Source organism: Pogona vitticeps, chromosome 5 (assembly GCF_051106095.1).
Source record: "Pogona vitticeps strain Pit_001003342236 chromosome 5, PviZW2.1, whole genome shotgun sequence".
Classification (NCBI taxonomy): Eukaryota; Metazoa; Chordata; class Lepidosauria; order Squamata; family Agamidae; genus Pogona; species Pogona vitticeps.
Window position 1 is genome coordinate 150,509,709 of NC_135787.1, and position 12,576 is coordinate 150,522,284.

Sequence of the window (12,576 nt, forward strand, 5' to 3'; positions counted from 1 at the left end):
TTTCTTCCGGCAATCTTAATTCTGTTTTGGGATTCCTCCAGTCCAGCCTTCCGCATAATGTATTCTGCCTATAAGTTAAATAAACTGGGGGACAATATACAGCCTTGTCATACTCCTTTCTCAATTTTGAACCAATCAGTTGTTCCATATCCAGTTCTAACTGTGGAAATATTTAGCCTTATAAAAAGAAGGTTAAGAGGGGACATGAAGCCATGTTTAAATATCAGAGGTTGTTATATTTCTTCCAGCAATCTGAATTCTAGTTTGGCCTACATACTGCTGAAGGCTACCTTGTAGGATTTTGAGCATAACCTTGGTAGCATGTGAAATGAGTGCAATTGTGTGGTAGTTGGAGCATTCTTTGGCACTGCCCTTCTTTGGGATTGGGATGTAGACTGATCTTTTCCAATCCTCTCGCCACAGCTGAGATATCCATACTTGCTGGCATATTGAGCGTAGCACCTTAACAACGTCATCTTTTAAGATTTTAATTATTTCAACTGGAATGCCATCACCTTCACTAGCCCTGTTGTTAGCCATGCTTTCTAAGGCCCACTTGACCCCACTCTCCAGGATGTCTGTGGCTCAAGGTCAGCAACCACAGTATCTGGGTTGTCCGGGACATCCAGATCTTTCTGGTATAATTCCTCTGTGTATTCTTGCCACCACTTCTTGATGTCTTCTGCTTCTGTTAAGTCTCTACCATTTTTGTCCTTTATCATGCCTATTTTTGCACAAAATGTTCTTTTCATATCTCCAATTTTCTTGATCTCTGGTTTTTCCCTTTCTATTATTTTCCTCTATTATTTTGCACTGTTCATTTAAGAAGGCCCTCTTGTCTGTCCTTGCTATTCTTTGGAAGTCTGCATTCAATTTTCTGTGTGTGTGTTTGTGTGTTTAGTCGTTTAGTCGTGTCCGACTCTTCGTGACCCCATGGACCAGAGCACGCCAGGCCCTCCTGTCTTCTACTGCCTCCCGGAGTTGTGTCAGGTTCATGTTGGTTGCTTCGCAGACACTGTCCAGCCATCTCATCCTCGGTCGTCCCCTTCTCCTCTTGCCATCACACCTTCCTAACATCAAGGTTTTTTCCAAGGACTCTTTTCTTCTCATGAGATGGCCAAAGTACTGGAGCCTCAGCTTCAGGATCTGTCCTTCAAGTGAGCATTCAGGGTTGATTTCCTTTAGAACTGATAGGTTTGTTCTCCTTGCAGTCCAGGGGATTCTCAAGAGCCTCCTCCAGCACCACAATTCAAAGGCATCAATTCTTCGGCGGTCTGCTTTCTTTATGGTCCAGCTCTCTCTTCCATACATCACGACAGGAAAAACCATAGCTTTGACTATTCGGACTTTTGTTGGCAAGGTGATGTCTCTGCTTTTCAAGATGCTGTCAAGATTTGTCATCACTTTCCTCCCAAGAAGAAGGCGCCTTTTAATTTCAGGGCTGCTGTCTCCATCTGCAGTGATCATGGAGCCCAGGAAGATAAAATTTGACACTGCCTCCATATCTTCCCCTTCTATTTCCCAGGAGGTGATGGGACCAGTGGCCATGATCTTAGTTTTTTTGATGTTGAGTTTCAGACCGTTTTTTGCACTCTCCTCTTTCACTCTCATTACAAGGTTCTTTAATTCCTCCTCACTTTCTGCCATCAGAGTGGTATCATCTGCATATCGGAGGTTGTTGATATTTCTTCCGGCAATCTTAATTCCGGCTTGGGTTTCTTCCAGTCCAGCCTTCCGCATGATGTATTCTGCATATAAGTTAAATAAGCTGGAGGACAATATACAGCCTTGCCGTACTCCTTTCCCAATTTTGAACCACTCAGTTGTTCCATGACCAGTTCTAACTGTTGCTTCCTGTCCCACATATAGGTTTCTCAGGAGACAGATAAAGTGGTCAGGCACTCCCATTTCTTTAAGAACTTGCCATAGTTTGTTGTGGTCCACACAGTCAAAGGCTTTCGCATAGTCAATGAAGCAGAAGTAGATATTTTTCTGGAACTCTCTGGCTTTCTCCATAATCCAGCGCAAGTTAGCAATTTGGTCTCGAGTTCCTCTGCCTCTTCGGAATCCAGCTTGTACTTCTGGGAGTTCTCGGTCCACATACTGCTGAAGCCTACCTTGCAGGATTTTGAGCATAACCTTGCTAGCGTGCGAAATGAGTGCAATTGTTCGGTAGTTGGAGCATTCTTTGGCACTGCCTTTCTTTGGGATTGGGATGTAGACTGATCTTTTCCAATCCTCTGGCCACTGTTGGGTTTTCCAAACTTGCTGGCATATTGAATGTAGCACCTTAACAGCATCATCTTTCAAGATTTTAAATAGTTCAACTGGGATGCCATCACCTCCACTGGCCTTGTTGTTAGCCAGGCTTTCTAAGGCCCACTTGACTTCACTCTCCAGGATGTCTGGCTCAAGGTCAGCAGCTACATTGTCTGGGTTGTCCGGGATATCCAAATCTTTCTGATATAATTCCTCTGTGTATTCTTGCCACCTCTTCTTGACGTCTTCTGCTTCTGTTAGGTCCCTCCCATTTTTGTCTTTTATCATGTTCATCTTTGCGCAAAATGTTCCTCTAATATCTCCAATTTTCCTGAACAGCTCTCTGGTCTTTCCTTTTCTGTTATCTTCCTCTATTTCTTTGCATTGTTCATTTAAGAAGGCCCTCTTGTCTCTCCTTGCTATTCTTTGGAAGTCTGCATTCAATTTTCTGTAACTTTCGCTATCTCCCTTGCATTTTGTTTCCCTTCTCCTCTCTGCTATTTCTAAGGCCTCGTTGGACAGCCACTTTGCTTTCTTGCATTTCCTTTTCTTTGGGATGGTTTTCGTTGCTGCCTCCTGTACAATGTTACGAGCCTCTATCCAAAGTTCTTCAGGCACTCTGTCCACCAAATCTAATTCCTTAAATCTGTTCTTTACTTCCACTGTGTATTCATAAGGGATTTGGTTTAGATTATACCTGAGTGGCCCAGTGGTTTTTCCTACTCTCTTCAGTCTAAGCTTGAATTTTGCTATGAGAAGCTGATGATCAGAACCGCAGTCAGCTCCAGGTCTTGTTTTTGCTGACTGTATAGAGCTTCTCCATCTTTGGCTGCAGAGAATATAATCAATCTGATTTCGATATTGCCCATCTGGTGATTTCCATGTATAGAGTCGCCTCTTGTGTTGTTGGAAAAGAGTGTTTGTGATGACCAGCTTATTCTCTTGACAAAACTCTATTAGCCTTTGTCCTGCTTCATTCTGAACTCCAAGGCCAAACTTCCCTGTTGTTCCTTTTATCTCTTGGCTCCCTACTTTAGCATTCCAGTCCCCTAGAATGAGAAGAACATCTTTCTTTGGTGTCAGTTCTAGAAGGTGTTGTAAATCTTCATAGAATTGTTCAATTTCAGTCTCCTCAGCAATGCTGGTTGGTGCATAAACTTGGATTATTGTGATGTTGAATGGTCTGCCTTGGATTCGTATTGACATCATTCTATCATTTTTGAGATTGTATCCCATTACAGCTTTTCCCACTCTTTTGTTGACTATGAGGGCTACTCCATTCCTTCTACGGGATTCTTGCCCACAGTAGTAGATATGATAATCATCTGAGCTGAATTCGCCCATTCCTGTCCATTTTAGTTCACTGATGCCCAGGATGTCGATGTTTATTCTTGCCATCTCCTGTTTGACCACCTCCAGCTTCCCAACGTTCATAGATCTTACATTCCAGGTTCCTATGCAGTATTTTTCTTTGCAGCATTGGATTTTCCTTTCACTTCCAGGCACGTCCACAGCTGAGCGTCCTTTCGGCTTTGGCCCAACCACTTCATTAGCTCTGGAGCTACTTGTACTTGTCCTCCACTCTTCCTCAGTAGCATGTTGGACGCCTTCCGACCTGAGGGGCCCATCTTCCAGCGTCATATCTTTTAGCCTTTTGTTTCTGATCATGGGGTGTTCTTGGCAAAGATACTGGAGTGGCTTGCCATTTCCTACTCCAGGTGGATTGCGTTTAGTCGGAACTCTCCACTATGTCCTGTCTGTCTTGGGTGTCCCTGCACGGCATAGCCCATAGCTTCTCTGAGTTACTCAAGCCCCTTCGCCACGACAAGGCAGCAATCCATGAAGGGGTTTTCTGTAGCTTTCCCTATCTCCCATACATTTTGTTTCCCTTCTCTTCTCTGCAATCTAGCAGGATTAGCTAAAGATGAACATATCCTTGCCAGAGCTAATGCTGTACTCATAGCTCTTTCAATATCATTATTGACAAATATGGTATGTAGCAGAAGGAATCCACCCACGATCGTGTCAAAATTCTTCTTAGGGGTGAAACAGACTTTGTAGAAGTGACTATTCTAATCTGTAGGATGATTTGTCCTTAGAATATCTGCTGAAACAGCATATGAGATTTTTTTCCAAGCTCCAGACTACAGCACACTCCAACAGGAGCTCAGAGAAGTTCAGATTTCAGGATTGCGTTCACTACAGTTTCTATTTAAACCAACATTTAAACACAGCACAGCTCTCTGAGAGCTGAATGTGTTCATGTGAACTGAGGAAGGCCTGTGAAAGTTCAAGGTATATGTTTAATAAATATTCAAGACTTGTAACTTTCTAGAACCCCAAAACCTGGATAATCAAAATCTTATACATTATAAAAACTATTGCAAAGAGGCCCATGCTGCCTGAAGTTGTAGTACCAAATAATAATAATAATAATAATAATAATAATAATAATAATAATAATAATAATAATAATAATAATAATAATAATAATAATAATAATAATAATAATAATAATAATAATAAAATCTTCAACCTCTTGATTAGATAGAACTGCAGAAATATTCTTATTTACTTCCCTTTCTGGTTCAATGATAATGTATGTTTTTGAGACCTATTACCTTCTTCATGGGGGGGGGGAAGGAAGAAAAATTAAATATATGTCAGTAAAAATAAAAATGGAGACTTATTTGGAAAATTAAAATAAAAAACAGATTCAAAATTCTGAATATGGAAAGAATGGGGCAATCTGATAGGCACATTGAACAATTCAAATTAATATTATTATTTCCTATTATAAAATGTAGCATTTGTATTTCATAGCTATATTGAATTCACTCCATCCAAATTAATGCAGAGTTTTAAAAGAATATGCATTTATATGCAAACTTTTAAATTGATAATTAATCTTCTTGCTCTCTTTGTAAAATATAGTAATTGAAGACATGAACTTCAGTCAATAAAGTGTAAATGTGGGAATGATTACAGGATGATAAATAAATGATCCTCATTTAATTTATTTGCTTTTGATTGAATTTCTGAAAATCAAATCCATGCCAGCTGCAATAACCACATATGAATCTAACAAGTATGTGAAATCAACAATAGATGTATTTGACTAATGAAGTGTGAAGTCTATGAAATTGCATATTTCTCTGAGAGACACTTCATATTATTTGCATCCTGTATTTCAGAGTGTGAATACACGAAATGATTCAGTTGTAGTGATTCCACAGAAGCAACGAGGTTTGAGATCACAGCTTCAGGAAACTTCTCTTTTAATGAATTTCACACACAAGAGCTCCACTTTCATTGAAAAAGGTTTTCTAAACAATTAATATTTTGGTCCATCATGTATTTGTAGCATCAGGAGCCTTTAAGTCACTGGCACTCTAACAACGTTTCCTGTCTTACTAGTTCAATCCCCAGTGCAATATCCTGGAAGAGTCCAGCTTCTTTGATCTGAGTAATACTGTACTCTATTGGGCTGCCCTCATTTATAAAGCCAAAGTTGACATTCATCCCTCATCTGAAAGTTTTCTTGCAGAGAGATTTCTATTTATACATGGAAGGACCGTGGAATGTATTGTAGATTACCAAAAGGGAGCAATGGGTCTCACATACAAAGGAAAACATCTTTGTTTTCACCTACTGAAGATGTGCTCCCCTGAATGCAGGTGCTTTTCAGACAAAGCTGTCAGCCACACTGATGCTGTTTTCTGAGTTGTGAAAAAGTTGGTCTTAATGCCATGTAAGAGTCTTACAGGAAAAAAAAGCTGTATCAAGAGTATATGCCTCCTCCAACAACGATAACAACTACTACTAATCCTTCAGGTATAAGGGAGAAAAAAGAAAGGTATGAAACTACAGTAAATTGAATGACCTTACATGTATTTGGGATCCATGCACCATGTGCCACTGGAGCCCACAGACTGGGGTGCAAATGCTGCATGACAGCATTTCTTCATCAAACACTTTTACATTACCAACAGCAAACTGTTCAACATTCCTAATGCTTCCTTTTTCTTTCTTTCTTTAAATAGAATATGAAACATATTTTATAACATAGTCATCTGTTGGGAAAACAGTAACATGAAAATAAATTATATAGATCTATGGCTATGAGAAACATTATGGGGAGTGAAAGTATGTTATATAGGTCTCATCATGCCAAGATAGCCTATTTTGTGGACTTCCATCTCAGATGGCTCTTTTTGGATTTTTACATGCCAAATAGTGGAAAAAACATATTTTCAATGGCACACATAGTATAGAAAAAAAGACTCTCACACACGTTAAAAATAAACATGAACAGGTACTGGAACACAGACATGGAAAAGCTGACAGTATAAAGCATGTGAGATTATGAAAACAACAAACAATTGAAAGGATCAGTAAAATGAAGGAACATGAGAATCCTTTGAGAAAAACTTCAGAAATCATATCAAACAAAGAAAAATTCAAATTTTAAAAAACATATCTCACTGTTAATACCCTTTTGTTTTTATAAACTCTCCTTCTCTATGGTTTTAAAACCTATATTGTTCTTCTATGGAATATGACAGATACCGAGGCAGAAATAATTGTATTTTACCATCATCTACATGTCCTGAGTCATCATATCAGCTATTGAATTAGCTTTTAAAGTAAATGCACTGGAAGAAAACATGTAATTATCCTGTAATGCATATACACTGAACTGCAGCTTGTCATGTTTATTGCAGATTGGAGAGAAAACAGATACCAGTACCAATGGAAAACATCGGCAATTTACAATAAGCTGCTCATAGATAAATGCAGACAACCTACACTTCACAGTGTAAGCCCCATAAAGGAATGTAAATCGTGTTACATTGTGTTTATTTTTTGAAAATACACTTGAGGGACATCTTCCTTCTTGTAAAATTGTGGGGGAATGCCCCTCCCCAAATTTTGCTAAGCTGTTGGCTGATTCTATAGTAGTAGAGCAAACTCTCCTGGATGACATCACAGCTGCTTCTGGGAGGAGCTACTACCTGTTCTTCCTCTTTCTCATAGTGATAAGGAGCTAGCTTCAAAGCCTTTCCTTGAGCCAATCATAATGGCATTATGTAACCCTTGTCCTATCTGTATACTGTCAACTATCTGTGAGCATGTAAGGTTAATAAACACAGTCCTCCTGGGGGCAGGGCAGTCATCTCATTTGAGGTCCTCTTCTACTAGTCGCCCATCAGGAGCACTGCTGGCAGATATCCTTGTGTGTGGCTGATTTCTTTAACTTTAATCTCTCTAAGACTATTTGCTATCCTAATTACTTGTGACTACATTATCGGCCTGCTCATTTTGTGACTCCAACATAAAATCTTATATATTTTCCCCAGGCAAACCTACAATTTTCCTTTTATTTAAAATTCATGCTGTTTTACAAACTATCCCTAGCAAATATTATCAGTTTTCTTAATTAAATGTATTCCTATAGTCAAACAAACAAAAATCATGTCAACTATAAAAGCAGGGCAGAATATGACAGGTGGGTGACCAAACAACCTACTTTTTCTTTAGCCTTCGGTCTTTCTCTGCCTGCGTTCCAAGTTTGCCCAGTCCCAGAGATTCCTGTGCTGCAGCTTCTGTTTCCATGTAACCTCCTGTGGTAAAACAGTAAAAAGATGTCCTCCCTTGACACTTTGTCAAGAACTCTGTTCATCTTTTATTTAAATTCTGAAAATTTTCTGAATCTCTCTCTCTCTCTCACACACACACACACACACACACACACACACACTCACACACACACACAGGCTGTGAATCCTGTAGCTAAATCTCTGATTGTACTCTGTACTGGGAAGGAAAGAACCAAGTGCAAGTAAACAATATTGTAATAGGATGGTGATAGTTACTTGGGGTTGGGTTTGTTGCCCATAATGATGGATGTTGGTGGCATGGATACTGCCATTTTCAGACCTGTCTGTCATAAGAGACCTTTGGGTAGTGTGGGTGGGATATAAGTTAAATAAATAAAGAAAGTTTTTTTTCTCCCTGTGCACTAGATGCCAGCCAATCAGGGTGGCTGGGGGCAGGGTTTGCTTCACAGGTGGACAGAAGTGAAGAGGCTTCTACTCCCGTCTGCCTGTGAACTATAAAAAGGTCTTGTCTTGTCTGGAGCAGCTAGTGTGCTTTGGACTTTCTCCTCTTTTCCCTTCCTTGTTTTATGTTGTTTAATGGCATTTTGGTTATTATAATCTGTATTGTCTTTGTCACAACTTTATTGAGATGGTTTGTAAGCATGAGGATGAATCTATACAAATGGGGAAGGGCTGAGCAGGTATTTGACCCTTCCTAGCAGTTCCCCCTTAGGCAGTAGAGTGCAGAGAGATGCATAGGCCTAGTTTGGAGACAGTCACACACTCTCAGTTTCCAGGTGGCAAGCAGGGATCACACCGTGGCATGTGTCAATCTTGTTTAGCCCTGTGATCCTGTCATCTTGGTTAACATCAGCCATCAGGTGGGTAAGTTGATACAAATTCATCCCCTATGCTAGTGCTAGAACTGGGACAGCTGTAACCAATAAAGTTGTGTCCTTCTTCTTCCAAACTGCTGTTGTGTCATGTGGTTACTTATATGTCCCAGCCCCTGGCATTATGTGAGAGCAGCTGACAAGCAAACTGTGAGAGATGAGAAAGAATCGGATACTTTCAACAATTAAGGAATCCCCTTTTCTAATTACAAGCTATCTGCAACATATTTTCCAGTTCTCAATTTTTTATAATTCACTTCTTCCACCAGGATTCCTTTGCACCACAAACTAGGTTTTTCTTACGTGTTTTGCTGGTGGGAATTAGAAGCAGATTGGGGACAAGAAAGAAGGAAAGCTTTGGTTCATGAGTAGCTTTCTGATCATGTTACTAGAGGTACAACCCAATAGTTCTTAGGAATGCTGAAAGTGATTTTTCAAAGAGGCGTACATTTCCCCCGGCCTTCTGTCATAAAAGACAATCAACTTTTTAAAACAATACAATATCTGTCAAGAGGCAAGGGTAGCTGACATTCAACTCTTTTAAAAAAGAGTGTTCCATTTCCTATGGCTGGCTGGCACGGACAGATGAAGATACTGTACATATTTTGTCAGTGCCTTGTAGGCTAACCATCCACATATGGCATAAATGAGCTGCACAGAAAATTACATACTTTTTCAGATACACCAGTGTTTCCCAACCTTGGGGTTGCAACCCCCAAGGGGTTCGATGTTTTCTGGGGAGTTGTGGTCACCCTAAATTTAGTGTATTGCAGCCTTTACTAAATAATTTCTTCCTTCACCTTTTGGAGCAGGATATTAAAGTTAGTGTGTATGTGTATGTATGAAAAACAGGCCCCCTTGGGGGAGAACAAGGCCTCTACTTTCTGAGATGACTTTATTCCATTAAAAATGCTTTTTAATGTAAATATGGCAAGGGGGGGGCAACGGGCTACTTAGCTATTGTAAAAGGAGGTGGTGCAACTCGAAAAAGGTTGGGAACCACTGAGCTACACGATCACATCACCATATATAATTCAAATATTCATCCTACCACAGCAAAGTACTGTACCATACCAAGTCTCACACATAAATAATATGCTACAATGTACCATTGTGCTATTTTAAATTAAGAGATGATGCCACAAAATATGGTTATACATGTAACACTTAAAAAACATTTTCATGTATCTTCTCAGCTTCCAACTGGAAACACTTTTCTTTCTCAAACTGCATTTGCCTCCACGCTTGAAGAAAGTTTGAATTTAAGAACAAGACACTAGATATGAAACAAAGGGGTGGGGCAGGGGGATTTCAATAACGCATGCTGGAAGAAATGTTCAAATGAGATAACAAAAGGACAGTAAATCCAAATGATGAAGAAGGGGGGGGGAGAGAAGAGAGAATCGTATAATCAGTCTTAAAAGGTATATAGTGGAAGATTATTTTCATTGTATAATAAGTAAATCAGTTGATATTGAGTGTCACTAGGGTATGAAAAGTAAAAAAGCAACCCAGTATTGCCTGTTTCTCTCTAGTACACCAATTGGGTTGACCCTAGCCAACCCTGCGGATCTTTACTGTGAAAATCTATATAAAAATGAGTTTACAGTAAGGATCCTACTATCCTTAGTATTATACACTACACGTATTAGAGCATTCCGTGAAACAAAATATTCAGCAATGATTGTGGCCAGGAGTGCACAGAGCAAGCTTTCACTGAAACAACGTTTTATGTTCAGATAACAAGAAAGAAGTTCAGTGGTGGTACAAAACAAAGAATGTGATTTCAAGCTTTAATCACTTCCTTTATTTAAAAACATAAGTACAGATGAAAAGAATAGCTTAGAGGGATAAAGCCAAAGGCCCGATGAGTTCATCATCCCCATATAGGCCAGCCAGATACCTCAAGGAAGCCCAAATGTATAACATTAAAGATAACACTTCAATAAGAACTACTGTTATTCCCTAACAATCAGAATTCAAACTCACTCTGAATGTTGATGGTTCTGAACAGCTACAGAAAGTATCTGGGAGTACAAATACTCATATTTGTATGGTTAATGTGGCACAACTCTTCCCTTGTCATTATTCATATATATTTCACAATGGAAAATATACTACTGTCAAGATCCTTTTCTTCAATTGGATTTTAGTCTTGATAATAATTTACTCCACATTCATCTTCAGAATTGCAAAGCTGTTTTATACAATTAGACAAGTGTTTCCCAACCTGAGGGTCACGACCCCCAAGGGGGTAACAACTTGTTTTCTGGGGGTTGGAGGTCACCTTATATGTGTTGTAGCCCTTATTTAATAATTTATTCCTTGACCTTTCAGAATAGGATATTAATGTGTATGTGTATGTATGAGAAACAGGCCCGTTGTGGGGAGAAGGAAGCCTCTACTTTCTGAAAAGGGATGACATTACCCCATCAAAAATATTTTTTATGAAACGTGGCATGGTGGATGTTGCAGGTTACTTAATTATAAAAGGGAGTCACAACTAAAAAAGAAATAATAAGTATACAAACATTTAAAAAGAATTAAACAAGTATAATCTATAATAATAGGTTATAATATAGGTAAATAATAACCTATATTAAAAAATGTAAATAAAATCAATGAAAAAATTAAAAACTGTTGTACAACATCCATTAAAAAAACCCTCTCAGACTGCCTGTGATTAAGGAAAAGCCTGGCTTTTGGGATTTCATGGTGCATGCTACTTTGGTGTATTTTGTACAAATTGTGTTCACCCCAAAATCACCTTTAATGAGTGGCCATTTGTGTGTAATTAATGGCAGTTTGCTGCTAGTAATGTCATCATCTCTGTTGTGCACATGGAGCTGCACAAAAGGATTTCAGCCACTGAATGCAACAGGATTTATTGTCAGGTAAGCAATCTCAGGACTGCAGCCTAATTCTAATGTTTCTGCAGGTAAAGAGGAAGGTGCCAGATAATCAGAAATGGAACCCTGCAATATGGCTCTAATGGTCAACTTTCTCTCCAAGTTTATGAATATTTTAAAGCACAACCATATTAAAAACAAAGTTCAGAATAAGGAATTTCTATGACTTTGGTAGCATGCTTTAACATTAGTTGTCTGTGTACTTGTAAAGCACAGGCTGTTCCTTAATTAAAGAGATTTTTTCATATACACCCAGGTTCAATATGGATCTTTGTGATAACTTTTGTCAGTGGCACTACGGGAGTGAGAAATGTAAGTTCTTGGATATTTTTCAATGAAATGTACAGAACTTCACTAAAATGTGGCATTGTTTATATTACAACTATATGAAGACATTCATTGTGAATTGAAAGATATGATGACACTATGAATGCATATTGTATTCCTACATGATCGCACAGGTGGCTTGCAGTAGCAGCAAGGGGATGACTATACCAAAATTTGTAGGGAGAACACGTCCGCTCCCATTCATAAGCCATCCCTACAAAATTCATAATGCCAACTCATTCGTGTATGCTGACCCTCAATATCAAATGACAGCTACTCTAATAATTGGTTGCTGATATTCTTTTAACTGGTGACTTACTGTTTTGATTAACTTTAGTAATTTCATTAAGGAGACCTAAATATGCTCCAAATAACCTTTTTCAAATAACCTTTTCTAAAGCTCTTTGTGTACACACTTGTAAAAGACATATATTCTGTATCACTAAAAGACAGTTGGAACACACTGCAGCTCTTCTAATAAGTTGTATAAAGATTTATATTAAGACCGCAAAAAAAGATAGGAGGGAATTTTGTTAAATAAGTGAAAGACCAGAAGCTATCTCCACTGATAAGAAAAAAATGAGGACC

The 12,576-nt window shown here is 38.8% G+C and overlaps 1 protein-coding gene and 1 long non-coding RNA gene across 19 annotated transcripts in view; one reads left to right on the forward strand and one right to left on the reverse strand.

The window, feature by feature from the left end:
* Positions 1–12,576, reverse strand: part of PPFIA2 (PPFI scaffold protein A2) — a 324,926-nt gene that overhangs the window by 38,524 nt on the left and 273,826 nt on the right. For all 18 annotated transcript variants that reach the window (XM_078376967.1, XM_078376962.1, XM_078376960.1 and 15 more), the window contains one exon: positions 7,790–7,883. In XM_078376967.1, the coding sequence (XP_078233093.1) occupies positions 7,790–7,883 (94 nt within the window). The remainder of the gene's footprint in view (positions 1–7,789; positions 7,884–12,576) is intronic.
* Positions 639–4,938, forward strand: LOC144583355 (uncharacterized). The gene is made up of 2 exons (XR_013537104.1): positions 639–883; positions 4,118–4,938. It is a non-coding gene; the product is annotated as an uncharacterized LOC144583355 (long non-coding RNA).